This window comes from Nothobranchius furzeri, chromosome 19, assembly GCF_043380555.1.
Source record: "Nothobranchius furzeri strain GRZ-AD chromosome 19, NfurGRZ-RIMD1, whole genome shotgun sequence".
Classification (NCBI taxonomy): domain Eukaryota; kingdom Metazoa; phylum Chordata; class Actinopteri; order Cyprinodontiformes; family Nothobranchiidae; genus Nothobranchius; species Nothobranchius furzeri.
Genome location: NC_091759.1, coordinates 27,037,402 through 27,065,367, shown reverse-complemented (window position 1 = coordinate 27,065,367; position 27,966 = coordinate 27,037,402). Strand labels below are relative to the sequence as shown.

At 48.3% G+C, this 27,966-nt stretch overlaps 4 protein-coding genes across 8 annotated transcripts in view; 1 reads left to right on the top strand and 3 right to left on the bottom strand.

The window, feature by feature from the left end:
* Window positions 1-12,565, bottom strand: part of si:ch211-195b13.1 (STKc_SGK domain-containing protein) — a 45,630-nt gene extending 33,065 nt beyond the window's left edge. The window contains exons 1-2 of the mRNA XM_054736448.2: window positions 12,508-12,565; window positions 12,312-12,391 (exon numbers count right to left, since the gene is read on the bottom strand). The gene's annotated coding sequence lies outside the window, so the exon portion shown is untranslated. The remainder of the gene's footprint in view (window positions 1-12,311; window positions 12,392-12,507) is intronic.
* On the bottom strand, window positions 11,468-15,935 carry lsm10 (LSM10, U7 small nuclear RNA associated). 3 transcript variants are annotated; one of them, XR_011517313.1, is made up of 4 exons: window positions 13,921-14,057; window positions 12,508-12,583; window positions 12,312-12,391; window positions 11,468-11,687 (listed from the first exon to the last, which is right to left on the bottom strand). XR_011517313.1 is itself a non-coding variant. In XM_070547345.1 (3 exons), the coding sequence occupies exon 2, from the start codon at window positions 15,277-15,279 to the stop codon at window positions 14,884-14,886; it is 396 nt and encodes a 131-aa protein (XP_070403446.1). In that variant the 5' UTR covers window positions 15,280-15,338; window positions 15,871-15,935; the 3' UTR covers window positions 12,508-12,583; window positions 14,813-14,883. The 3 variants fall into 3 exon arrangements, 2 of the variants coding, with proteins under 2 accessions (XP_070403446.1, XP_054592427.1); XM_070547345.1 differs by lacking the exons at window positions 11,468-11,687; window positions 12,312-12,391; window positions 13,921-14,057 and adding exons at window positions 14,813-15,338; window positions 15,871-15,935; XM_054736452.2 differs by lacking the exons at window positions 11,468-11,687; window positions 12,312-12,391; window positions 13,921-14,057 and adding an exon at window positions 14,813-15,413.
* Window positions 15,936-16,505: 570 nt separating this feature from the next.
* On the bottom strand, window positions 16,506-24,011 carry LOC107373216 (protein OSCP1). Of its 3 annotated transcripts, none has more exons than XM_054736450.2 (11): window positions 23,755-24,011; window positions 23,617-23,646; window positions 23,368-23,522; window positions 23,112-23,279; window positions 22,954-23,034; window positions 22,542-22,645; window positions 22,044-22,172; window positions 21,920-21,974; window positions 20,943-21,085; window positions 20,812-20,866; window positions 16,506-16,859 (listed from the first exon to the last, which is right to left on the bottom strand). In XM_054736450.2, the coding sequence occupies exons 1-11, from the start codon at window positions 23,864-23,866 to the stop codon at window positions 16,737-16,739; spliced, it is 1,155 nt and encodes a 384-aa protein (XP_054592425.1). In that variant the 5' UTR covers window positions 23,867-24,011; the 3' UTR covers window positions 16,506-16,736. The 3 variants fall into 3 exon arrangements, with proteins under 3 accessions (XP_054592425.1, XP_070403445.1, XP_054592424.1); XM_070547344.1 differs by having other exon boundaries at window positions 23,368-23,440; window positions 23,755-23,852; XM_054736449.2 differs by having other exon boundaries at window positions 23,368-23,646; window positions 23,755-23,960.
* Window positions 24,012-24,340: 329 nt separating this feature from the next.
* On the top strand, window positions 24,341-26,623 carry LOC139064226 (putative uncharacterized protein DDB_G0271606). The gene is made up of 6 exons (XM_070547280.1): window positions 24,341-24,476; window positions 24,602-24,684; window positions 24,813-24,864; window positions 24,935-25,028; window positions 25,206-25,893; window positions 25,970-26,623. Exons 1-6 carry the CDS (start codon window positions 24,341-24,343, stop codon window positions 26,489-26,491), a joined length of 1,575 nt encoding a protein of 524 aa, XP_070403381.1. The 3' UTR covers window positions 26,492-26,623.
* Window positions 26,624-27,966: the final 1,343 nt, after the last annotated feature.

Genomic DNA, 27,966 nt, shown 5'->3' with positions numbered 1-27,966 from the left:
TACGCAAACAAATCGCTGAGCTCAGGAGCCAAATTGCACAGCTTAAGGTTAACAACACAGATAAAAAGGCAAAGAAAACTCAAAAAGAGTCAAAACCCCGTGTGGGGACTAAAATTCCAGATGAGCCCAAACAGATTCAGCAGATAACAGCAGTGGTGCCCAGACCAAAGCCTGGATACTGTTTTAAGTGCGGAGAAGATGGGCACATAGCTTCTAGCTGTAGCAACGAGCCAAATCCAGCACTAGTTGCAACTAAAAGACTTGCTCTTAGACAGAAGCAGCGCGAGTGGGAGATGTCAAAGCCAATTGCTCAGTCTCCTCCTTTAAACCGGTAGAAGCTCCTATCGTGGGACAGATAGGTGCTAAAGTAGAACCAAGTCCCTCTAAGGAAAGGACAGAGAGACTTTTTTGCAAGCCAGTTCATGCTCATTCAGTGCCAAAACTTCCCAAAAGATTAGTGGGTGGGCGATGCACAGCTACAGTCTCAGTTAACAGTGTTGAATGTAATTGTTTACTGGATTCAGGGTCCCAGGTAACCACCATTGCCAATTCTTTTTACCAAGAACACTTACCTGACCTCTCAATTAAACCCATCAGTAATCTGTTAGAAGTCGAGGGCGCAAACGGTCAAGCAGTTCCTTATTTAGGATACATAGAGATAAGTGTCACATTTCCAAAAGAGCTCGATCAGTCTGGACTTGAGTTACCTACCCTTGCGTTAGTGGTTCCGGATATAAGCTCAAACTCTGATACACCACTACTCATTGGCACAAACACACTCGATCCTTTGTATGAGCAATTGTCTGCCAATAACTTACCTGATTCCAAGGCACTCTCTTATGGGTACCAACACGTGCTAAAAGCCTTAGCAGTCAGAAAAAAACAAAGCAAAGATGGACGAGTTGGTGTGGTGAAGCTTCGAGGGAGAACCCAAGAAGTTCTCCCTGCAAATAAAAAACTGTTACTAGAAGGGTTTATGCAACCCAGCCAAAACAAGCATGAGCCTTATGCACTCATTGAACAACCCACCAATGGTTCTCTACCAGGGGGTATAATTGTAGACTGTTGCCTCATTTCCTTACCTTCACATGGTCCATACAAAGTACCTGTTGTACTAAGAAACGAAACTAACCATGACATCACATTACCCACTAACTGTGTGGTCGCTGAGTTAGTTAAAGCCGATCGTGTTATGCCATATCCAGAACCTGACAAAAGTGATCAGAAAGTACTTGCGGCGTGTAGTTCGCAGCAACAGACTTCACCTTCAAACCCTCCTCTCAGTTTTGACTTCGGTACTTCGCCCTTGTCCGAAGAATGGAAAGGGAGGATCACCAACAAACTTAACACTTACTCCGATGTGTTTTCGCACCACGATCTTGATTTTGGTCATACACAACAGATAAGACATCACATCAACTTAAAAGACGAGACCCCATTCAAACAGAAATCTCGGCCGATCCATCCACATGATTATGAAGCCGTGAGAAAACATTTGGAAGCCCTCTTGGAAACCGGTATAATAAGAGAGTCGGAGTCTCCATTTGCCTCACCAATAGTGGTAGTTCGGAAAAAGAATGGTGAGGTACGTCTATGTATAGACTATAGAAAGCTTAATCTGCAAACCATTCGCGACGCATATGCCCTGCCTAACTTGGAGGAGTCCTTTTCTGCTCTCGCTGGATCACAGTGGTTTTCTGTGATGGACCTCAAGTCAGGTTACTATCAAATAGAGATGTGTGAAAAGGATAAACCTAAAACTGCTTTTGTTTGCCCGTTTGGGTTTTATGAATTTAACCGTATGCCACAAGGAATAACAAATGCTCCAAGCACTTTCCAACGGGTTATGGAAAAGTGTATGAAGGACATTAATCTGAAGGAAGTGTTAGTTTTCCTAGACGACTTGATCGTCTTTTCCAACTCCTTGGAAGAACACGAAACCAGACTTTCTCACGTTCTTGAACGGCTTAGAGAATACGGACTCAAGCTATCACCAGATAAGTGTCGTTTTTTCCAGACATCTGTGCGTTATCTTGGACATATAGTATCTCGAGATGGCATAAAAACCGATCCAGATAAGGTGGAAGCACTCAAAACATGGCCGAAGCCTCAGACTTTGAAGGAACTCCAATCTTTCTTAGGATTTACCGGTTATTACCGACGCTTCGTTAAAGATTACTCAAATATTGTCAAGCCACTAACATCTCTCACGGCTGGTTATCCACCCAAACGGAAAAACTTTAAAACACCACCATGTAGATCAAAGTACTTGAACCCCAAAGAACCCTTTGGGAATCGTTGGAGCCAAGACTGTGAGAAGTCCTTTCAAACTATTATTGAAAAACTTACCACTTCACCAGTTCTTGGCTACGCGGACGCAAAACTCCCATATCTAGTACACACAGATGCTAGTACGACCGGACTCGGTGCAGCGCTATACCAAGTGCAAAACGGTGTCACACAGGTAATCGCTTATGCAAGTCGCGGTTTAAGCTCTAGTGAAACTAGGTACCCTGCGCACAAGTTGGAGTTTCTAGCCTTAAAGTGGGCCATAACAGATAAGTTTCATGACTATTTGTATGGGAACACATTCACTGTCATTACTGATAATAATCCGTTAACTTACCTCTTAACAACGGCAAAACTCGATGCAACGAGCTATCGTTGGCTAGCTGCGTTGTCCACCTATAATTTTGACATCAGATACCGTGCAGGTACACAGAACGTTGACGCGGATGGCCTGTCTAGGAGGCTGCATGATAAACCTGAAGACAACTCAAAATTCACTGAGGAATGCCAACGACTAGATGAGTTCCGATCTCATCTTTTATCCTCTGTCAAAGAAGTCGAGCTTCAACTTCAAGCCGAAGCAGTGAAGGCAACATGCCAAAAGCACATGGTCTTGGATGAGACTGATTCTCCTTGTGGTTTAGTTCAGTCACTTGCCATGTCTGCAGCGGCCATTCCAGACCTATTCCAGTTGGAAGACAATAGTGACAGTTTCTTTGCTGTGCCCAAGTATAACCATGCTGACCTTGTCTCCTTGCAGAGGAAAGATCCAACCATTGGCCGAGTCATTCAGCTGCTTATGACTGACAATAAACCGCCAACTGATACTATTGCAGAACCCCCGGTGGTTCTTAACCTTTTGAGAGAGTGGAAACGGTTTGAGTTTCAAAATGATTTACTGTACCGGAGACGCCAATTAGGACCAGAGACATCATTGCAGTTGGTCTTGCCTGATTCATTACGTTCAACAGTCATGCAAAGCCTACATGATGATATGGGGCATCTTGGGGTTGAACGTACGACAGATCTCATTCGGTCCCGTTTTTACTGGCCAAAAATGGCTAGTGATATCGAAATCAAAGTTAAAACTTGCGAAAGATGTATCCGTCGGAAGGCCCTCCCTGACAAAGCTGCTCCAATGGTGAGTATTACCACCACCAGACCTATGGAGTTAGTTTGCATGGATTTTCTCTCCATAGAACCAGACAGTAAGAACACTAAAGATGTCTTAGTGATTACAGACCATTTTACAAAGTATGCAGTGTCCATCCCAACCAAAGATCAGAAAGCCACCACCGTCGCGAAGAACCTGTGGGAACATTTTTTAGTCCACTACGGGTTTCCTGAGCGTCTTCATAGTGATCAGGGACGGGATTTCGAATCACGTACAATCAAGGAACTTTGTTCTTTACTTGGTATCCGTAAAGTCAGAACGAGCCCTTATCACCCTCGTGGCAACCCCGTTGAACGGTACAATCGTACATTACTCAGCATGTTGGGAACTTTACAAGCCACTGAGAAACATCACTGGCGCGATTTTGTAAAACCACTTACTCACTCGTACAATTGTACAAAAAATGACGTGACGGGATACTCTCCCTACGAGCTAATGTTCGGTAGGCAGCCTCGGTTGCCTATAGATATTGCCTTTGGGTTACCGCATTTGAACAAGCCCTCTATAACTCATTCTCAGTATGTTAAAGAACTGAAGAGTCATCTGGAACAGAGTTATGACATTGTCATAAAAAACTCTCAAAAAACAGCGAGGAAGAACAAAGAACGGTTCGACAGAAACATTCGTGAGTCCACACTAGGTGTGGGAGATCGTGTTTTAGTCCGAAATCTTCGCTTAAGAGAAAAGCATAAATTAGCAGACAAATGGGAGCAAACAGTGTATATAGTTCTCAAACAGATGGAAAACTTGCCAGTATACACTGTAAAACCAGAGAACGGAGAAGGACCCAACAGAACACTCCACAGAGATCTTTTACTGCCTTGTGGTTTTCTCTCTTCATTAGAAAATGAAACAGAACGCGTTACGAAACCTAGCAGACCTCATACAAGACAGAGTTCAGCCTTAGAACCTGACCCAGATGAGCCACTTGACGAAGAGGTAGATGAGTTTTATCACTCTGATCTTCCACAAGTGCTAAACCGACCATCCTATCAAATAGCGGTCACCTTGCCAAATAGGGAACTCATAGCAGATTCAGGACCGGTAAATAATATTCAACAACAAAACACACTATCCTTACACACAGGGGATCGCAAGGAACCAACCTTAGCTGGTAATGAAAATGCTGAATTGTCCTTACTTGACAAAGGCATCAACACCGAAACATTCTTACCTGACAGAATGAGTGAAACTGCGACATTCTTACCTGAAAGAGTGAAAGGAGCAGCAACATACTTACCTGAAAAAACGAAAAAAAACGAAGTATACTTACCTGACGTAGAAACGGGGGATGAAACTAACACAAACCTACCTCAATTGGATGGTGTCCTAAAGTCGCAGCAACGTGATGTAAGTTTTGAACCCATCATACACGATCAGACACATACATCTGAAAAGACCAAAGTCTTAGAGAATAGCTCATCAGCTCTGTCGGAAACAGAGAGCTCACTTCGTCCTGTCTCAGTTGAGAATCAAACCGAAACGGATGAGCATGATACTGTGCAACCAGAGATGTATGTCAGGAGATCTGAACGAAGTAGTCAGCCTCCTCAAAGACTAACTTACTCTCAATTGGGCAATCCACTAGTGACCGTAGTTAGGTCCCTTTTCCAAGGACTTAATAAAGCTTTTATTGACTCTCTTACTCAAGAAGTTGTGTACCCCGTAGAAACAATGCACAGGGACGTGCATGATATTTAATGGGGGAGGATGTAACCCAGAAGCTAGAACCTTAATGAGGTATTAACTAATTGGCTTACTAATATGATCCATCCTCAATTTAGATAAAATATAAAATATAAATTAAGGAAATTAACAATACTAATTAATAGATATCTAATTAACTAATAGATAATTTCATAATGAATTATTGGAAGGGTGAATAACTAAAATAACGAGTTTAATATTAAACATCGGTTAAAACAAGAATCTTGAACATCACTAACAGAAACAGAAGAGGAAAGCTGTATACTATTGGTCCAGGTGGGAATCTGAAATTTCATTGGCTGAGAGAAATAAGTCCCGCCTCCGCGAAATAAAACCGTGCGACGCAGCTGAGCGAGAGAGACAAACGGCTGTGCAGCACGCAGATACAGAAAGCAAAGACTGAGCGGTTAGAGAGAGAGAGAGAGAGAAAAAAAAACAACGGTCGAGGCCGTGAAGAACCCTGATTTGGGTGCCGCATAGATAGAGGGAGAGGCGGACTTGACTCCTTCTAATAAGAGCTAGGAACTTGGAACCAACGCGGTGAGTAAAGAAAAAAGAAGAGAAAAAGCTAACGATGCAACTTAAAAAAAAAAGGAAACTTAAATAGCTTATCAAATTAATTCCATTCTTATAGATTTGTGTGGAGACGACAGAGTGAACCAATCCTCTGTAGGAGGGAACCGTTGGAGCGCGTTGGTGAGTGAATGAGATTAAATTCAGTAAATTATTAAATTCAAAAAGCTAATTACAGCAACCGAGGTGACAGCAGTGGGCTGCTAGACGTTAGATCCCAGGAGTTAACATCTCAAACTACCAGTTAACGGTGGTAGGGCATATAGGAGTTAACGGCTCAAACCGCCAGTTAACGGCGGTAGGGCATATGGGATTCCCAGGAGTTAACGGCTCAAACCGCCAGTTAACGGTGGTACGGCCTAGATGTACAAAGTCCTCAGGGGCGTTATAGCTAACGCCATAGAATTAGCAATGCGTCCCTTAACCAAACATTTAATAATAAAAAAAATAGATAAATAAAAATAAATAAAAGCTAACTGATTAGGGAGGAATTATTTTACAAAGGTGGACCAAAGGACCAGAATTTATATTTTGTTGAATTTTGTTATAGAACATTTTATTTATTTATTTATTTATTTATTTATTTATTTATTTATTTATTGTGTTACAGATATACAAGGTGTCACAATGCTGTATAGAAACACAACTAAATGTATCCTTGTTGTCATGAATGTATTTCTTGTTGAATAGTGTAGAGTAATAGAATCTAACTGAGCCTATTGAGCTGAACAATTGTTGTCATATGTAATTATATTTCCAGAGCTACTGAGAATTATTTTAATAGACAATCAAATTGATGTTATGTTAGTTGAACTGTGAACCCAAACATGATTGGCTATGCCAATAGAGTGAAGCATTTGTTTAAGTCTGTAAGACTTTATGCTGTGATGTGACGAGAAGGGTCGATGCCAACTCGCTAACAGTCCTGTTGTTTACAGGCTGGGTTTTTTTTTTTCCTTGGGTTTGATCCCGACTCCTATGATCACTCACTTGGAACGAGAACTGGATTTCTTCCTGACGAGGGAGATGGCGAGCCTTAACCACTGAACGAACCAGGACATCTCAAGTAACTGAAGAGCAGACTGCTCTCTTCTGTGAACAATCTCAACGGTGTGGTAGGAAAAAATCGCACCACCGGACTGACTTTCACCCCAAGCGTGGGGATTTGACTTGACGCCGGCTGACTTGTGACTCATATGATCAAATCTCATACCGACCATTTTACTATTGTCGATTGTTTTCATCTGTTTTTATGTGTTATCTTTATGTGTTATATCTCCCATTATTATTAAAATTTAGTATATAAACCGTTTCATGCTATACCCGTGACTCCAGTCATTCTTAAACAACCTCCAATTCTCCCCGAACCTAATTATTGGCCCATTTGTTTATTTTTTCTTTTAATTATCTTATTGTATCCTGTAATCCGGTTACAGGTCCATCTTCAAAATTCTCCTCCATACCTTCAAAGCTATCCACAACCTCTCTCCTCCATATATCTCAGACCTTATAAGTATTCACACCCCATCCTGTTCACTCAGATCTTCTTCTTCCATCCATCTTGCGGTTCCTTCTGCCCATCTCGCTACCATGAGGAGCAGAGCTTTCAGCCGCTCTGCTCCTCGTCTCTGGAACTCACTTCCCCCAGACATCAGGAACATCGACAGTTTTACCCTTTCAAAACAAAACTCAAAACACACACGTTTAAATCTGCCTACAACCTCTGATTTTATTGAACTGTTTCTCTCAGTTTTTTTCTTCTTTGGGTTTTATTATTGTTTTATTGTATTTTATTACGTGTTTTGTGTAAAGTGACCTGAAAGGCGCTTTTAAATAAAATGTATTATTATTATTATTATTGTACTAGGACCTCTTCTCTTTGCCATATACACCACCTCACTGGGTGAGATCATTCGATCACATGGCTTCTCCTACCACTGCTATGCAGACGACACCCAGCTCTATCTGTCATTTCCACCGGACGACCACACTGTCTCTGCACGAATATCAGACTGTCTCTCTGACATATCAAAATGGATGAAATCCCACCATCTCCAACTCAACCTCTCTAAAACTGAACTACTTGTCATCCCAGCAAAACCATCCATACAGCACAATATCTCAATCCAGAATGACTTCCTATCTCTGGCTCCTTCAAAGGCAGTTGGAAATCTGGGTGTTGTGATTGATGAACACCTGGCCTTTAAAGATCATGTTGCCTCTGTTGCTCGTTCATGTCGCTTTGCGCTGTATAACATACGAAAGATCAGACCATACCTAACACAACATGCCACCCAGCTCCTGGTGCAAGCTACTGTCATCTCCCGCCTCCATTACTGCAACGTCCTTCTAACTGGTCTTCCAGGCTGGACTGTGAGACCTCTTCAAATGGTCCAGAACGCAGCGGCGCGTCTGGTCTTCAATCAGCCTAAAAGAGCACACGTCACCCCTCTGTTCATTGAGCTCCACTGGCTACCGCTAGCAGCACGCATCACATTCAAACTGCTAACACTAGCATACAAAGTCCGAGACGGTACGGCTCCCATCTACCTGAATCCTCTTGCAAAGGCTTACGTCTCGGCCCGGCCGCTCCGGTCATCACAGGATGGTCGGCTAGCAGTGCCTACACCACGCTCAGGACAATCCAGACTCTTCTCATGCATCGTTCCACAAATGTGGAATGACCTTCCAAGCACTACCAGAACAGGAGCTTCCTTTTCAATTTTCCAGAAACTCCTGAAGACCCTGCTCTTCAGAGAGCATCTTCTAAACTAGCACCCTCCCCGCACCCGTCCCCCCTCTCTACCGTCCACTCCTTGTTCCCTCCTCTCCATGACTGATGTCAATGTTGTTGTTATTGTTGTTGTTAGCCTCAAGGGCAACATGCCGATTATCACTTGTAAGTCACTTTGGACAAAAGCGTCTGCTAAATACATAAACATAGTAATGGACAAACACAAACAGATGGAACAGCTGCTAGAAGACAAACATAAAAACGTTAAAAGACCCAACAGAGGGCATCCAGAAAAACCTTAAAAATGATTTAAACCCCAACAGCAATCACCTTAACCCCCGCCTGCTGGTGGTGGTCGGAGGGACTGGTCTACAACAGCCCCGCTTCTGTCGGTGCAGCCCAGGGCAGCTGTGGCTACGATGTAGCTCTTCACCACCAGCATGTGAATGACTGTGTTGTAAAGTGCCTTGGGGGGTGCCAGGACTCTAGAAGGCCCTATATCAAATATAGGCCATTTACCATGGGAACACCGACACATAACAGGGAAAAGAGATGAGCAGGATCATCAGCCCACTACTAGGCAGCACAGACCTCACATGATGTTCCATCCCGTTCCCAACCCAGACCACTCCAGCAGGAGACGCTACGTAGATGACATGTTAGACGTCCTTCACAAGGACAAACGGAGACACCAACAAAACACCTGAGCAGCATCGACGTCAACAACAACAAAGTTTACACATGAAGAAGAAAAAGACAAAAATAAACACGTACAGGAAACCAACACAAGGACCAACACTTATGGACATCAGAACATCCCATCACACATGAAGTATCAGTTATCAGAACGTTATACCACCGAGCTAACAGAAGAACGAGACCATAAACAAGAGGACCGACTAACCTGCAGATACCAACATGGACCATAACAACCAGTAATAACCCTTCCATAGATCACAGACACACCAGAAAATATCGGAGCAGATATACCCAGATATCAGCAGCAAAAGCCCCATTCCCACCTGTACCGGGTCGGCCCGGGCCGGGTAGCGTAGGTTGTTTACATATCTGGGTGGCCTGGAATTTTCCCGGGCCAACCAAGGCTCATTCTCAGCCCTCTTCCCGAGGGGTACTGCTTCAGGCCGACCAGGGCCAACACGCCCACTGCTGACAAGAAATTCACACCTTCCATTAGAGCAAGCCTCTGATTGGTGGGTAGAGTCAGCCCATTCACACCTTCCATTAGAGCAAGCCTCTGATTGGTGGGTAGAATCAGCCCACATGGGCTTAAGACAAGGATGTGTGGAAACAACCGGGCCCGACTGGGGCTACCCGGCCCGGGCCGACCCGGTACAGATGGGAATGGGGCTTAAATGACGGCGAGTCACATCGATACCATGCAGACAACAGGACATCAGCAGAAAGGGTTAGAGGAATAGCCACATCATGGACTGGGTCAGTACCCGGGTCATAGACACAGAACCATGAACAGAGGCGATGGGACAGTGTCATCAGCAAGGATACGCCGTCCTGTGTCAGAGGAAGTGATGTCACCAACACCGGCGATCTCTGATGACAGCTAGAGCTACTAAACATGTCAGGTAATCGATTTAACTGTAAGAATAAAAGTCTGGTTCTGACAGAACATGAGGTCCTAATGGAGCTGCAGAACATCAGGCCTGATGTTTCCTAAACAGGAGGCATCCTGACCAGATGTCTGAGCCACCTCAACTGGCTCCTCTCGACGTGGAGGAGCAGCGGGTCTACTCTGAGCCCCTCCTGGGTGATCGAGGTTCTCACCCTGTCGCCGCGATCTCGTTCTCTGTCCCTTCCCAAAGCTCATGACCATAGGTGAGGGTAGGAACGTAGAGCTTCTCCTTCTGGCTCAGCTCACACCGCTCCGATTGGTCGCCTCACACATCGATAAAGCCCACGTGACCGCTGCTGCCGATGAACGCTGACGAGCGGTGGCGCCACCATCTTGGATCAGCCATGTTAATAAATTTATACTAAATCATTCTCATAGACAGCTGAAACAAATGTTCTATGGTTCATATTTATGTCTTTATTTATCCAGATGAGAGGACTCCTTTCCCACGAGGGTCTGGCCCAGAGGCGTGGTTAGCTTTACACCAAAGAACAGGTGAGATGAACCAGATTAACAGACATGAAGACAACGTTCTCATGTAGAACACGTACGAGCAGTCAGAACGGACTGAAACAGTCTTTAGTACTCAGAAGAACACTGATCACAAACTATTGATCACCACGAATTATTGAGGGTAGATAATGGAATGTAGGTAGGGAGCTTCAGTGGTTCTGCAGCTCATTCCAGTCGTTGGAAGCAGCAAACTGGAATGAGGAGCGGCCAAAGGAGGTGCCAGCTTTGGGAGTAACCGTAGAGATGAGGTTACTGGAACGTAAACGGTGCTGGTTGTTGGAAGTGATGATGATGAGAGAAGATATGACGGGTTAGGGTAACCCTAACCACAACCAGTGTAACATCCTGCAGGAATGGAGCGAAGGCCAGTTAACGAGTGAGTACAGATCACATGATGAGTAGTGAAAGGGGCACCAGTGACCAAACGGGGTGCTGAGTGATGAATAATCGAGTTTATGAAGACGTGCTTTGAGAAGCAGCCACATACATATAGTGTCAATATAATTCAGAGAGAGGGTGAGAGAACCACTAGAACAACGTCTGGATGACAAGAACAGCTGGTGATGTTCTGGTTCGGTGTGTGTGTGTCCCTTTCTGCAGACCTAGAAGCTTCTTCTTCATCCTTTCCTTCTCGTGAACTCTCCCCATCTCTTCCATCCCCGTTGGGATTACAAACCACCAAAAGCATCTCTAATACCAGGTGGACTACTCTCTACCTGAGAGTCGGACTGTTCTTGGTACCCAGACATCAGCTCTGGCTGCTTTACAGCAGGACAGGACGCGGGGAGAGAGAGAGCTCGTTTTAGTTGTTTTGTTTTCATTCATCTGTTTTTAACCCTAACTGAAGCGTTCCGTGAGCTGAAACCCCTGAAAGAGGACTGATGCAGAACTTTTATCTGGAGCTCCTCTTCTGCAGTTAGAGGTGCGATCATCTCTCCAGAACCACCAACGTAACAAACATCACGTCTGACGGCCGTGGCGTCAGCATCAGTGCTGCACCTCTGTGTTTAGTCTGGTCCTCTTAGGCCGGGCTCACCAGCCACAGCCTCCTGTGAAACAATAGAAACACATTTAATTGGGGCAGCAGCAGCTCAGCAGGTGGAGCGGGTTGTCCAGTAATCGGAAGGTTGCAGGTTCGATCCCGGCTCCGGACAGAGAAGTCTGCTGTTGTGTCCTTGGGCAAGACACTTAACGCACGTTGCCTGCTGGTGGTGGTCGGAGGGACCGGTGGCGCCTGTGCTCGGCAGCCTCGCCTCCGTCAGTGCGCCCCAGGGCAGCTGTGGCTACATGGTAGCTCATCCCCACCAGTGTGTGAATGTGTGTGTGTGAATGGGTGAATGATACACTGTAGTGTAAAGCGCTCTGGAGTCCTGACTCTGAGAGGCGCTGTATAAGTGCGGGTTATTTATCATTAAAGGTGCATTATGTAGAAAAGAAGTGAACACGACATCCTGTGGGTACTGTAAACAACGCCGGACATTTTTGTCGGCTGTCATCAAATTACAATAGTGGGCGCTGCAGTATCAGCTTACAGGAGACAGGTGTGTGTGTGTGTGTGTGTGTGTGTGGGGGGGGTCATGACATGATGGTTAAATACTCACATCATCAGCTGAGGTTAGGGTCTCTGGTTGAAACAAGCACATCATGTTTATATTAGTGGTTATAGTACACACCTGTGGCTCTCAGCTGACATCAGTGGCCCCTGCTGCGGTGAAAACTCTGGGACACCCAGGTATGATCCTCACTGCGGTGACTGAAATACATGAGTGGGTGAGAAATGAGTTCAGGACGAGGTGTGTGGGGAAAGTATTGCACTGTGCCTCGTGACCGATAGCAGGATGTGTGCGTGTACGGATGCTGATGGCTTACTCTCTGAAGGAGAAGCAGGATCTCTGACAGCCCAGCTCTGACCAGCTGCAGGAAGCCTCACACCTTTTGTGGAAAGCTACAAAACACAACATGAGATTAGCAGATTAGCGTCTACATGTTGTACAAGAGGTCAACGCTAGTTTCTCGTGTTGTTCCTGCTCTTCGGTTTACTTATGCCTTAAATATTCTTACAATCTGTCTTTAACCTAAAACTGCATTTCTGATGATAATCAACCAAAACTCTCCCAAGGGTGGAACCAGAAAACGACTCTTCAGCTTGTTAGCATGTTAGCTAACTGTCCAGCCAGAGAACTGGGATGTATCTGCTACAGGAAGTTCTGTTTGGGTTCTACAGCAGCGTTCTTGTTTCAGCTGTAATACAAGTGGGTGTTTAGGAATAAATGATGAATAACGTCTCATTTAGCTTCACTGTCAGCAGTTAGCGTTAGCGGGCTAGGAGGTGCTGCTGGTGCACACAAACACACAACAGCAAAGTTAGAGTTACTAAATACAAACAACAAACAGGCTCAAACTTACTCGTTAAGAGTAATCCCGAGCTCTGGTCTCCAGAGTCTGCCGATTAGAGCGGGAATAATCCCACAGAGCTCAAGCACGCGGTCACTGCTGCTGCTATGGTTCGTGTCTGCCACAAGCTCCACCCATCTAAGATGGCGACCGCATTTCCTGCACCTGAGCGGCCAACAGAGCTCTAAATAAATATATCTGTGGCTTGCCCTACTCTGATTGCTCTGTGATCATTTGCTCTAGTCTGATTGATTTCTCTGTGATCATCAGAATCTGACTTTGGCCTCGTTGGCTGAAGAGGAGCAATCCAGAAAGAAAAGGACCGTTTCTATGGCAACCCCAGATAAAAATACGGCGCTTCACAAAAACAAAAAAATTAAAGATAAAAAGATTTTAAAAAAGTTTAAAATAAGAAAAAAAAAATCGATATAAAATGTAAGTAAAGGGAGAGAAAATGAAAGGAGAGGGACACCGGGGGATCTGGGAAAGGTGGAGCAAGAGCAGAACCAGGAGAGGGAGGTCCCACCAAACCCCAACAGCTGAGTTTAAAGGAGACCACTGAGTCCACTGGTCTCAGGCTCGGGGGGAGAGCTCCAGAGTCTGGGGACCACAGCAGCACCTCTGAACTTTAGCCTGGTGCTGCACAGCCAGTACAACCGGATCTGTTGGGTCAGGGCAGCAACAGAACCAACAGAGTGGTGTTTAGTCCCAGTTCTGATTCTGACCAGATTTAGACCCAAACTGGTTCTGAACCTAAGAGGATCCACATTCCTCCTGAGTTCTGCAGAATGGAGTTTTGATCCAGCAGAACCACCAAGGTACGTGCTGTTATCATGCTGCTGAAGCTCACAAAAGGCTCTTTGGACCAGAACCTTTCTCCTGACTCACCTCGGTTCTGATGAAGGTTTAATCGGCGCTCCTCGTCTCTGGCCACTCATCCCTCCAGTGGCTCCACAGAACCGAATCCTGCCTGGGAACTCCAGAAAGGACCATCTGGCTCTGACCCAGGTCCACTGCTCAGCCCGCAGGGTTCTGGAGAGTTCTGGTGGGCGGAGCAGGAAACAACTGGGCGGCTGCAGCCGAGATGAGCAGGAATGTCTGGGGGGGGGGGGGGGGGGGGGTGTCTCCATCTCACAGCTGACTCTGTTACGCTGCAGGTTCTGGTCTCTCTAGACCTGGACCTGTGGTAATGATGTGGTCAGGTTCTGACTCAGGCTGAATCGGATCCAAGTGGTTTTCCTGGTTCGTATCCATCCTCCTGCTGGAATAAAAATTCCCAGCAGCCTTCGTGTTCCAGAGGAACGCAGCTACTCCCAAACATGGTCTGGCCCTCCACCAATCAGAGACGGGCTGGAGACCCGCGGCTCCTGGAACTGCAGGGAGCTCAGAACAAGCATCCCGACCCGGCGCTGGAAGTCCCATCTGCATCAACCCAGAACCAGGACCACGACTAAAGTTCTGGTCAGACTGGGCCTCAGACAGGCTGCTGGTACCAGAGACAGAAGAGTCTCTCGTGTACCGCAGTGGGTCAGAACCGCCCATCAGCTGATCGGAGCTCAGCTCAGGACCTTTCTGAGCGAATAACATGAAAAATGTTTGTTTTTTACTAAAATATCTTCCTTCGGGATCATTTTAGCGTTGCTTCGTCTGGAAAAAGAATCCGAACATGAATTACTTCTGAAGTTTTGTGTTTTTAGTTTTGAACGTTACTCAGACGTCAGTCTTGTTGCCATGCAACAGTCCTCCTTTTGACCGAGGAGCGATGACATCGGGTGTTTACCGTTACCGCGCGAGCGTCACGATGTACCGACAAAGATCGCCCACTCCTGTGCCGAAGCGGTACCGGTCCGATCAGTTCGACTTCTTGGAGAACTCCTTCCTGCCTTCGCTGCCGAAGCTCCGGACTCTGTGGATCTTGTCCAGCTGGTTCTGGATGGTCTTCATCATGTCCACGTCATCTGGGATGTGCACGTAACGCACGTTCCTGCCGGTGATGAACAGGTCCTGCAGCTGGCGGCGCCGTCCCCGCCGGTCCTGGTACAGCACGTCCTTCAGACGGACGTTCATGAAGGCATCCACACTGAGCACACGTCCCTGGGCCGTGGACTCGTCCCTCAGGTCCACCGTGGTCACCCGGCCCTGGAGACCCTGCAGCAGAACCACCAAGCTGTTCTCGGAGATGGTCCGCTCACGAATCGAGTTAACCACTTCACCCGAGGCTGGAGCTCCAGCTGCTTCAGACTCCATGTCCTCTCCACAGGTTCTGGTGCCAGAAACCCGGGCTGCTCAGACCCGGTTCTCCTGACCTGAAACCAGAAGGAAGTTGACTGAAACGGGTCCGTTCATCCCAACAGAACCGAGCCAGACCTCGCCTTTGACCCGTATGATTATGAAGGACTTTCTCTGGCCGGGTTCAGTCCTGTTAGCTGATCCTGTTCTATCAGAGACCTGAACCAGGACCTGTCCCTCTGGTGGTCTCACGGAACCAGAACCGAGCTGTAGCACCTGCTAGCACCTGAGGCTAACACTTTCACTAACAACCGGATCTTTTTCCGGCTTTTCCGCTAAAAAGAGCATAAGCTTCAAACTTGAACCTCGAGACGGGACCAGATTTGGATCCTACCAGATCTCGTGTCTTTAACAGGAATCTCGCGAGACTTAAGTTTTGGGGTTGGCGCGTGCTCAGTGTGTGAAGCTAAAGTTTAGCTAAAGCAGTTTTTACCCGCCGCGGTCAGCATTCTAACGACAGCGGTGCTGATAACGAGGGTCCCGTTAAAATAAACTCGACACATCCGGGGAGATTCAAACTTTCACCAAACAACAACTGTCTGAACTCACCGAACTGCTGCCGCTCCGCGCTGGCTTCCGCTTACGTACGCATTCCATTTAGTGACGTAACTTCCGGATCCGGTTCTGAAAACTCTAAGACGAGTTTTCATTCATAATAAAATATGTTAAACATGTTCAGTCATCAGGAAAGCCAACGTTAAAAAAACAACGTGAACACGACTGCTTTTGAATATGATAACTTTATTTGTTTTTACCAGCGTAGACGACTTTACTTCTGATCGTGTGCGACTGTAGCCAGGGTGAGCCAGAACCAATGGGGTAGCCTCACCTGGCTTCACAGGCCAGGGAGTGTGCCTTGCTCAAGCAGATGACTGCTACACAATGAGCAGGCCTCAAACCTGCAACCCTCCTGTTACAAGGCAGCCACTTACCTCCTCTGCCATTGCCACCCAACGACAGAGCATCATTGTAAATCATGTTAAAACCAGACAACAATACCTTTATGTATTAATTTACCAGACATTTAGAGCTGAACTCTTGGGAATTTTCAGGTAAACAGACACAAAGTGGACGTTTCTGATTCCACGGACTAGATTATAGAGCAGCCTTCCCTTCGTATAAGGACCGGTCCCAGCTTGGAGCATTTTGATCTGGCCTTTATGTCAGACTCAGACATTGTGGTCATTTCTGTAAGATAGGCTTCTATCTTAGCTGATTTTGTTTGTTGCATGTATCCTAATGAAATGTTTTGTTATGATAGCTGTTTTATTGCTTGTGCCTTTGCTACAGCATCTTGGGGATGTACCAGTGCTGTATAGAGAAACGTGAGCTTGAACATCATAGGAAGTTATAAATATTGTCCTTATTTTGTTGACGTCAGACAGTCAGTCTGATGCTGTAATCATGGTATTCAGTCAGAGGTCATCCATCATGGCCAGCAGGTCGGCTCCAGTGCTGCTGCTTTCATCTCCAGGAATTGCTTCTTTGTCTGTGAACTGTCCAGCAATCTGAGCAAGCGTGGAGGTCGTCTCCTCGTCCTGAATCAGACAAATGTTGAAGCAAAAACAAGCTTCAGGGAGGAATGAATGAAAAGTCCCTGAACATACAGATTTAAGCCAAATTTAACAGGTGGAAATGTTCTTTAAATAACAAATGATTAATATCGAGAATTAAGGAAAGCTTGACATGGAGACCTGCCATTTTTCTCAGGGAGCTGGTGTTTATCTTCAGCTTTCTTCAGGAAAAAGACGACACTGGACAGATCTCTTGTCCCTCACTGGGACACACAGAGCCAGCTTAAGCCTAATTTATACGTCTCCATCAGCTCCACCAGGGACAGACACGCACGGACGGAGACATTTTGCCCTCATATGTCTCCGTCTCCTGGGGAGTGTTGCAAAGCAATTCCCTGCCAGGACACCAGAGGGCGTAGTGCTGTTCTGTGGTATCCTGTCATGTATCCGGTCCAAGGTAGTGTGTTTACTATTGTGTTAATGTTTTTTTTTTTTTTGTATTTTAGAGACTTTGTCCCTCATTCTCCTCCACCTCTTCATGCGCTCACCACCTCTAAACCCACATTTCCGTCCACAAATAAAAGCTTGCTGCACATCATTTAACTCCTCCAGTCACGGGGAATCAGACGTTAATATTTGTTGTTTTCAGCGAGGTATTCTTGAAGCTGCTCCATGTCTGCCGCTAGATATCCTCGGCTCTCTTTATGTTTTTGAGGGCTCAATGGCGGTGCTGTAGATGACAGCGGCGTCCTGACCAATCACAAGCTTGCATTCTCCATGTCGACAGAGGGATGTTTAGAAAAGAGAGCTCGACTCCGTCCGTCCTGGTGAGCCTGCTGGAGAGACCTCGCAAGGATGGATAATGGCTCTGTGTGCATCCATCCCGACGCAGATGGAGACGTAAAAGTTAGGCTTTAGTCTCCAGTTAACCTGACATGCATGTTTTTGCTCACTCCACACATGCTGAAGGAGAACATGCTAACTCCACACATGCTAGAGGAGAACACGCTAACTCAACACATGCTAGAGGAGAACACGCTAACTCCACACGTGCATGAGGAGAACACTCTGGAGGAGAACACGCTAACTCCATACATGCTGAAGGAGCACACGCTAACTCCACACATGCTAGAGGAGAACACGCTAACTCCACACATGCTGAAGGAGAACATGCTAACTCCACACATGCTAGAGGAGAACACGCTAACTCCACACATGCTGAAGGAGAACATGCTAACTCCACACATGCTAGAGGAGAACACGCTAACTCCACACGTGCATGAGGAGAACACTCTGGAGGAGAACACGCTAACTCCATACATGCTGAAGGAGAACACGCTAACTCCACACATGCTGAAGGAGAACATGCTAACTCCACACATGCTAGAGGAGAACACGCTAACTCCACACGTGCATGAGGAGAACACTCTGGAGGAGAACACGCTAACTCCACACATGCTAGAGGAGAACATGCCAACTCCACACGTGCATGAGGAGAACACGCTAACTCCACACATGCTAGAGGAGAACATGCCAACTTCACACATGCATGAGGAGAACACGCTGGAGGAGAACATGCCAACTCCACACGTGCACGAGGAGAACGCACTGGAGGAGAACATGCTAACTCCACACATGCCAGAGGATAACACGCTAACTCCACACATGCTAGAGGAGAACACGCTAACTCCACACGTGCATAAGGAGAACATGCTAACTCCACACGTGCATGAGGAGAACACGCTGGAGGAGAACATGCCAACTCCACACGTGCATGAGGAGAACGCGCTGGAGGAGAACATGCCAACTCCACACGTGCATGAGGAAAACACGCTGGAGGAGAACATGCTAACTCCACACGTGCATGAGGAGAACGCGCTGGAGGAGAACATGCCAACTCCACACGTGCATGAGGATAACGCGCTGGAGGAGAACATGCTAACTCCACACATGCTAGAGGATAACACGCTAACTCCACACATGCTAGAGGAGAACACGCTAACTCCACACGTGCATGAGGAGAACATGCCAACTCCACACGTGCATGAGGAGAACGCGCTGGAGGAGAACATGCTAACTCCACACGTGCATGAGGAGAACACGCTAAATGCACACGTGCATGAGGAGAACATGCTAACTCCACACGTGCATGAGGAGAACGTGCTGGAGGAGAACACGCTAACTGCACACGTGCATGAGGAGAACGCGCTAACTGCACACGTGCATGAGGAGAACACGCTAACTCCACACGTGCATGAGGAGAACGTGCTGGAGGAGAACACTCTAACTGCACACGTGCATGAGGAGAACGCGCTGGAGGAGAACACGCTAACTGCACACGTGCATGAGGAGAACGTGCTGGAGGAGAACACGCTAACTCCACACGTGCATGAGGAGAACGCGCTGGAGGAGAACACGCTAACTCCACACGTGCATGAGGAGAATGCGCTGGAGAACACGCTAACTCCACACGTGCATGAGGAGAATGCGCTGGAGGAGAACACGCTAACTCCACACGTGCATGAGGAGAACATGCCAACTCCACACATGCATGAGGAGAACATGCTAACTCCACACGTGCATGAGGAGAACACGCTGAAGGAGAACATGCTAACTCCACACGTGTATGAGGAGAACATGCTAACTCCACACGTGCATGAGGAGAACACGCTAACTCCACACGTGCATGAGGAGAACGCGCTGGAGGAGAACATGCTAACTCCACACGTGCATGAGGAGAACGCGCTGGAGGAGAACACGCTAACTCCACACGTGCATGAGGAGAACATGCCAACTCCACACATGCATGAGGAGAACATGCTAACTCCACACGTGCATAAGGAGAACATGCTGGAGGAGAACATGCTAACTCCACACGTGTATGAGGAGAACATGCTAACTCCACACGTGCATGAGGAGAACATGCTAACTCCACACGTGCATGAGGAGAACACGCTGGAGGAGAACATGCTAACTCCACACGTGCATGAGGAGAACATGCCAACTCCACACGTGCATGAGGAGAACACGCTAACTCCACACGTGCATGAGGAGAACACGCTGGAGGAGAACACGCTAACTGCACACGTGCATGAGGAGAACGCGCTGGAGGAGAACATGCTAACTCCACACGTGCATGAGGATAACACGTTGGAGGAGAACATGCTAACTCTACACGTGCATAAGGAGAACATGCCAACTCCACACGTGCATGAGGAGAACACGCTAACTCCACACATGCATGAGGAGAACGCGCTGGAGGAGAACATGCTAACTCCACACGTGCATGAGGAGAACACGTTGGAGGAGAACACGCTAACTGCACACGTGCATGAGGAGAATGCGCTGGAGGAGAACATGCTAACTCCACACGTGCATGAGGAGAACGCGCTGGAGGAGAACATGCTAACTCCACACGTGCATAAGGAGAACATGCCAACTCCACACGTGCATGAGGAGAACACGCTAACTCCACACATGCATGAGGAGAACGCGCTGGAGGAGAACATGCTAACTCCACACGTGCATGAGGAGAACACGTTGGAGGAGAACACGCTAACTGCACACGTGCATGAGGAGAACGCGCTGGAGGAGAACATGCTAACTCCACACGTGCATGAGGAGAACGCGCTGGAGGAGAACATGCTAACTCCACACGTGCATGAGGAGAACATCATGTATCAGGGCTCCTGGGCCATGGTGAGCTCCCAGCTGACAGAATTCTCCCTGAAGCAGAAGCTATGTTGACAACATTGTTCCCAGACAGTGTTTCTATTGTCGTAGTCCACCTGAGCGTTGCTACTCGGACCTGATCCAGAGCGTTCCACGTGATAAACACCTTTATTTCTCAGGTGGGCGAACATTTCTTAGATAATTACATTAAATGCAAATGTTTTTACAAGCCATAGAGGAAGCCTGCACTTCCCTTTGACCCTCAAGCAGCTTCAGTGGTCTGTTTGATGCTGCCCCTTCCTACCTGAACAGCCTGGATGTTGATGACTCTGAACTCCTGCGTTCCACCTGGAGCTCCTCTGGGAAGCAGGAGAACAGATCCAAGTGTTATTATTTTAACTGTAAAAACTGGAAGAAGAAAAGAAAGCCACTAACTCCTCCTCCTCTGGTTCTGGAGAGAAAAAGCTGATGCAAAAGCCGGGATCTCCTTTGGGAACATGCTCAAGCATCATGCTGCCCATGAGATGGGCCAGCAGGTTCAGCTCCTCCTTGGCCAGTGGGTTGGGGGAGTTGTCAGACTGCAAGAGGAAATGATGTTGACCAAGGCGACAAACGATTCATAATAGCTCACTTCCTGTTTCACCTGCATCCCAGCTGTTTCTGTAGAGGTTTAATACCAAACCTGGAGACCTTTGCAGGCCAGGGTCACTCAGAAGCAGGTTTTTACTTGTTCTCTTTGAAATATATCCAAGTGTTTCATGCAGGCTGAACATGAAGATAGTCTCCTACACCTATCTCCTGCAGTAGCTTCTGATAGAAAACAGACGGTGAAACTCTAGGATTAGAAAATCCTGACAGATCTACGTCACCCTGTCACTAACATTCATGCACTCACCCATCTGGGCTCACGATGGGGAAGCTGCTGTTGGTTTAGTCCAGGAAACAGCAGAGAACATCTCAGCTAGTAGAAGCTAACCATTAGCATTAGCAACTCCACCACACAGCAGAACTTCCCCAGACTTGTGTTATTGGTGGAGACAAAACATCAGCGTTGCAGAGCAGACAGAGTCAGCGGTAGAGTCGTGTTGCTGTTGGCCAATCAGAGGAGAGATGTCCACATATCAGGAAATAGGATTCCAGATCCTGCCGTGTTCTGCTCAGCTGTCCTCTGGTTCTCCAACAGGATCACCAGAGCTTTTGTCCTTCAAAGATCCACTTAAAAGGATTCATTTGTACTGGAGACACTGCAGAAGTGTAGCAAACAAGAGTGAACTTGGTCTTTAAAGGTTCTGTTTCTTCAGAAGGTCTGTAGAAGCGTGGATCAGAACCCCTTACCAAAGTTCTCGCAGCTGGAATGGACTACAGGAAGAGACGAGGACTGGATCAGGACTATCTCTAGTCTCTAGTGTTACCTGATGACCAGGTGTGTTTGAAGTGTGAGTGTCCTCTGGATGTTCCATGGTGTACCTTATGGAACAGGAAACACAATCAGAACCTGCTGGACTTGCTGGATAAAACGGACTACTCAGAACCTACATGTTCAGACCCAGCTTGAGGACTCGGTCTCCGTTCAGCTCCAGCGACCCCTCTCTAACAGCACCGCTGTAACTTCCTCCAGAGGGATACTCAGACCGACTCACCTCTCTGCCTTTGGGGTCAAACATCCTAAAGAACAACAAACCATAGACAGAATGTTGTGGTTATAAACTGTAATAATGGCCACCATGGCTCCGCCTCCTTCTGCTGATGAACCATGAAGTCCCCGCCCATCTTCAGCCAGAGGAAGGAGAAGAGCTGTTGGTGTTTGTCCAGAGATTACCCTGGGATGGTGTCCTTCAGCATGTTTTAGCTACGTAGCACACACACACACACACACACGCACGCACGCACGCACGCGCACACACACACACACACACACACACACACACACACACACACACACACACACACACACACACACACACACACACACACACACACACACACACACACACACACACACACACACACACACACACACACACACAGGCGTACCGGATGAGTCCTGGGACTCTGGTCCCAACAGGAACCGGACCAGAGGCCGTCAGAAGAAAACGACCGCTGGATTTCTGAATCTGGGCCTTCAGCAAAAGAGACACCTGCAATCAAAAGAAAGTTGTGATGAAACCAGGACGACCCTGGAGGACTCGGTGAGGCTGTCCTGGTCCTTGAGTGCCACCATCCAGCATGCTGTAGGCTTTCCTCTGTTCCAGCGCACCTGATGCTAACCAGCAGGTGATGGCAGGTTTCTGCAGAGCTTGGTGACCTGCTGAACAGAGGGTTGGAGACATGCTGGATAGCGGTATTCCAGGACCAGGGAGTCCTCAGGGAGGACTGCTGGGCACTCGTGAGAACCCTGTGGGACCTGGGGCACCTCTAGAGGACTAGAGAACTCAGAAGAACTCACGCGGATGTGCGAGTCTTGGAAGAACATGAGCAGCGTTTGTCTGAGGAGCTGGAAGTCTCCCTCTGATAGGTCTGAGTAAACCTACATGGAAGTACGGAAAACCGAGCTGAGAGGAATTTACACCTGAAACACAAGAAGTCTGGAACAAGCAGATCTACCTCAGCGAGTTTCCTGTGAGTCTCGTCCACCTGGTTCAGGAGCACCGGCGTGTCCCGGACCATGTATCTCATGGAGTCCATGTGGTTGTAGGAGACCAGCAGCAGGTCTCTGGGTCGAGGACAGAGGAGAACCTGATGTTTGAAAGCCATGAGCATCAGTTCATAAAGCTGCAGGAGGAGAAGAGCATCGTCAAACCAAGTCCTCCAGGACCTGAGGCAGAGGACTGGTGGGTTCTAGACTGATCAGAAACCGTACCCGGTCCATGCTGGCCAGGTTCAGCCTCATGATGGAGGTGTGTGCTAGCCGCGTTAGCACGCTTTTCATCGTCCTGTGAGAGTAAAGTGGCTGAGGTTTGAGAAGCTCATCCATGAAGGATTTACTGAACAAGGTTCCAATTATGTCGCTGATCACTGAGTTCAAGCAGGAAACAGAAACAGGAAGTGGAATTAAACTGGTTTCACTCCCAACCTCCACGTTCTCTACAGAAACACCAAGAAGCGGTACCTCTTCGTCTGTCCTGCTCCGACCACACTCCTGCAGCCCACGGACGAGTCGATGGAACCAAAGAAAACGGATTTAGCTCTGAGGAAGTTCAACAGAAACCAGAACCAAGTGCTGGAGCAGACCTCCAGACATCTCTACCTCGCTCTGACTGCTCCTCAGACGTGTTGAGAGCTCGCAGCCGCTGATCCAAAACATAAAGCATCTCTCCTCCCATGTTGATGAAGACCAGGGGCAGGGCTCTGACTGACATTCTGCTCACCTCCTGCAGCTGAGCCACAAACAGGTTCTGAAGAACTGGTTGTGAGACTCCAGAGCTGACCCAGGCATCCAGGTCCAGGTCTCAGCACGAGTCTGCAGATTGGCTCTAAGACGCAACAGGTGGTGAGGAAGAGGATCAGTGGAGGACAGACTCGAGCTGATTGGACGGGATAAAGACATGACCCCAGGACAGCTGCAGGTCTGCTACCTGCCTCAGCACAGACTCCGCCTCCAGAAGGGAAAACCGGTTTTGATTCCAGAAACACGCTCCTGCTTGTTCTTCTGTTATTTATTGGGAACATGTGGAGTTACAACCGCCTCATATTTAACCCCTAGCCTACCCCTCCCACCAGTCAGTCCGCCGTCCGTGGTCCAAAGGTGTCTGAGGGTTGCCCGTCCAGTCCATCCGTGGTAAGACAGAAATGTCCGTATACGCTCGAGGCACAGAAGCTTCCATCCTGGAGCTATGATTTCCTTCATGGAAGCCAGGTTCTCCAGGTTTTCTCCGTATGTGAAGGGCGTGTTCCCTAAAGCAGAAGATGCACGCCATCAGAACTCGCTCTACAGCCGCGCTGACATGGGCCTGGGACCTGGGCTGGGATGTAGACCAACGCCCTTAAATCTCACCGGTGGAAGATCTCCTCAGCATCTTGTCTCGGATGCACGTTTCTGCATCTTTTATGCCGTTTTAATTTTATGACATTTTATTCATGTTTGAGTGCCGAAGGGTACGGCTTTAGGGCGTTAGCCTACTGCGCTCGTGTTTTTACCGGGCCTCGTAGTTCTGGGATGAAAATCAAGCCAACACAGGTGTGGCTAACCTAGCCTCACTCACTAGGGGCTCGCACCAGAAGAGAGCAGATCTAGGTTACAGCTGGTTGTTCCGGTTTGACGTGGGACCGACTCCGATGTGAGGCTCTGGTCATCCTGGTCACTAGTGGATGTCTGAGGGAGACCACAGAAAGATCGCAGCTCTTGTAGTTGACGCTGGTTAGGGTTAGGGTTAGTTTGCTGGTTGAACGGGGAGCAGCGGTCTGAGGCTCTGCCCGTAATTTAACAGTCCCGGTCCACATTAGACCTCCACAGGTGGCCAGCATGACCACAGCCTCGTACAGGAGCCAGGCCACCGAGCTTCTGGGGCTAGCTAAGTTAGCGTGAACCAGAACCAGAACCAGGACCAGGACCAGAACCTGAGCCAGAACCAGGACCTAAGCCAGGACCAGAACCTGAAACTGAATCAGAACCAGAACCAGGATCTGAAACTGAACCTGAACCAGAACCAAAGCCAGAGCTAGAACCTGAGCCAGAACCAGGACCTGAAACTGAACCAGGTCCAGTACCAGGACCAGACCCGAGCCAGAGCCAGAACCAGGACCTGAGCCAGAACCAGGACCTGAAACTGAACCAGAACCAGAATCAGGACCAGAACCTGAGCCAGAACCAGAACCAGGACCAGAACCAGGACCTAAGCCAGGACCAGAACCTGAAACTGAATCAGAACCAGAACCAGGATCTGAAACTGAACCTGAACCAGAACCAAAGCCAGAGCTAGAACCTGAGCCAGAACCAGGACCTGAAACTGAACCAGGTCCAGGACCAGAACCTGAAACTGAATCAGGACCAGAACCAGGACCTGAAACTGAACCAGAACCAGGTCCAGGACCAGGACCAGAACCTGAGCCAGAACCAGGACCTGAAACTGAACCAGGTCCAGTACCAGGACCAGACCCGAGCCAGAACCAGGACCTGAGCCAGAACCAGGACCTGAAACTGAACCAGAACCAGAACCAGGACCAGAACCTGAGACAGAGCCAGAAGGAGGACCAGAACCAGAACCTGAGCCAGGACCAGAACCTGAAACTGAATCAGAACCAGAACCAGGATCTGAAACTGAACCTGAACCAGGTCCAGGACCAGGACCAGAACCTGAGCCAGAACCAGGACCTGAAACTGAACCAGAACCAGGTCCAGGACCAGGACCAGAACCTGAGCCAGAACCAGGACCTGAAACTGAACCAGGTCCAGTACCAGGACCAGACCCGAGCCAGAGCCAAAACCAGGACCTGAGCCAGAACCAGGACCTGAACTGAACCAGAACCAGAACCAGGACCAGGACCAGAACCTGAGCCAGAACCAGGACCTGAAACTGAACCAGAACGAAGAACAGGTCAAGATCCAGGACCAGGTCCAGGACATGAAACTGAACCAGAACCAGGACCAGGACCAGAACCTGAGCCAGAACCAGGACCTGAAACTGAACCAGGTCCAGGACCAGAACCTGAAACTGAATCAGGACCAGAACCAGGACCTGAAACTGAACCAGAACGAGGAACAGGTCCAGATCCAGGACCAGGTCCCGGACATGAAACTGAACCAGAACCAGGTCCAGGACCAGGTCCAGGACACGAAACTGAACCAGAACCAGGTCCAGGACCAGAACCTGAGCCAGAACCAGGACATGAAACTGAACCAGAACCAGAACCAGGACCAGAACCTGAGCCAGAGCCAGAACCAGGACCAGAAGCAGGACCTAAGCCAGGACCAGAACCTGAAACTGAATCAGAACCAGAACCAGGATCTGAAACTGAACCTGAACCAGAACCAAAGCCAGAGCTAGAACCTGAGCCAGGACCAGAGCCAGGACCTAAGCCAGGACCAGAACCTGAAACTGAATCAGAACCAGAACCAGGATCTGAAACTGAACCGGAACCAGGTCCAGGACAAGGAACAGAACCTGAGCCAGAACCAGGACCTGAAACTGAACCAGAACCAGGACCAGGACCAGAACCTGAGCCAGAACCAGGACCTGAAACTGAACCAGGTCCAGTACCAGGACCAGACCCGAGCCAGAGCCAGAACCAGGACCTGAGCCAGAACCAGGACCTGAAACTGAACCAGAACCAGAACCAGGACCAGAACTTGAGACAGAGCCAGAACCAGGACCAGAAGCAGGATCTAAGCCAGGACCAGAACCTGAAACTGAATCAGAACCAGAACCAGGATCTGAAACTGAAACTGAACCTGAACCAGAACCAAAGCCAGAGCTAGAACCTGAGCCAGAACCAGGACCTGAAACTGAACCAGGTCCAGGACCAGAACCTGAAACTGAATCAGGACCAGATCCAGGACCTGAAACTGAACCAGAACCAGGGCCAGGAACCAGGACCAGAACCTGAGCCAGAACCAGGACCTGAAACTGAACCAGAACGAGGAACAGCTCAAGATCCAGGACCAGGTCCAGGACATGAAACTGAACCAGAACCAGGACCAGGACCAGAACCTGAGCCAGAACCAGGACCTGAAACTGAACCAGGTCCAGGACCAGAACCTGAAACTGAATCAGGACCAGAACCAGGACCTGAAACTGAACCAGAACGAGGAACAGGTCCAGATCCAGGACCAGGTCCAGGACATGAAACTGAACCAGAACCAGATCCAGGACCAGGTCCAGGACATGAAACTGAACCAGAACCAGGTCCAGGACCAGAACCTGAGGCAGAACCAGGACCTGAAACTGAACCAGGTCCAGTACCAGGACCAGACCCAAGCCAGAGCCAGAACCAGGACCTGAAACTGAACCAGAACCAGAACCAGAACCAGGACCAGAACCTGAGCCAGAACCAGGACCAGAACCAGGACCTGAAACTGAACCTGAACCAGAACCAAAGCCAGAGCTAGAACCTGAGCCAGAACCAGGACCTGAAACTGAACCAGGTCCAGTACCAGGACCAGACCCGAGCCAGAGCCAGAACCAGAACCAGGACCTGAGCCAGAACCAGGACCTGAAACTGAACCAGAACCAGAACCAGGACCAGAACCTGAGCCAGAGCCAGAACCAGGACCAGAACCAGGACCTAAGCCAGGACCAGAACCTGAAACTGAATCAGAACCAGAACCAGGATCTGAAACTGAACCTGAACCAGAACCAAAGCCAGAGCTAGAACCTGAGCCAGAACCAGGACCTGAAACTGAACCAGGTCCAGGACCAGAACCTGAAACTGAATCAGGACCAGAACCAGGACCTGAAACTGAACCAGAACCAGGTCCAGGACCAGGACCAGAACCTGAGCCAGAACCAGGACCTGAAACTGA

What these genes read in the sequence shown, in the direction of transcription:
- lsm10 (XM_070547345.1), bottom strand. Translation starts at nt 15,279, where the DNA reads ATGGAGTCTGAAGCAGCTGGAGCTCCAGCCTCGGGTGAAGTGGTTAAC.
- LOC107373216 (XM_054736449.2), bottom strand. Translation starts at nt 23,811, where the DNA reads ATGTTTTGGATCAGCGGCTGCGAGCTCTCAACACGTCTGAGGAGCAGT. An exon ending in TGAGGAGCAGTCAGAGCGAG is followed by an intron (nt 23,647 to 23,754) that starts GTAGAGATGTCT and finishes CGTGGGCTGCAG; the next exon opens with GAGTGTGGTCGGAGCAGGAC. An exon ending in TCAACATCCAGGCTGTTCAG is followed by an intron (nt 16,860 to 20,811) that starts GTAGGAAGGGGC and finishes TGTCTGATTCAG; the next exon opens with GACGAGGAGACGACCTCCAC.
- LOC139064226 (XM_070547280.1), top strand. Translation starts at nt 24,341, where the DNA reads ATGATTTCCTTCATGGAAGCCAGGTTCTCCAGGTTTTCTCCGTATGTG. An exon ending in TGAAAATCAAGCCAACACAG is followed by an intron (nt 24,685 to 24,812) that starts GTGTGGCTAACC and finishes CCTGGTCACTAG; the next exon opens with TGGATGTCTGAGGGAGACCA. An exon ending in AGGACCTGAAACTGAACCAG is followed by an intron (nt 25,894 to 25,969) that starts GTCCAGTACCAG and finishes GAACTGAACCAG; the next exon opens with AACCAGAACCAGGACCAGGA.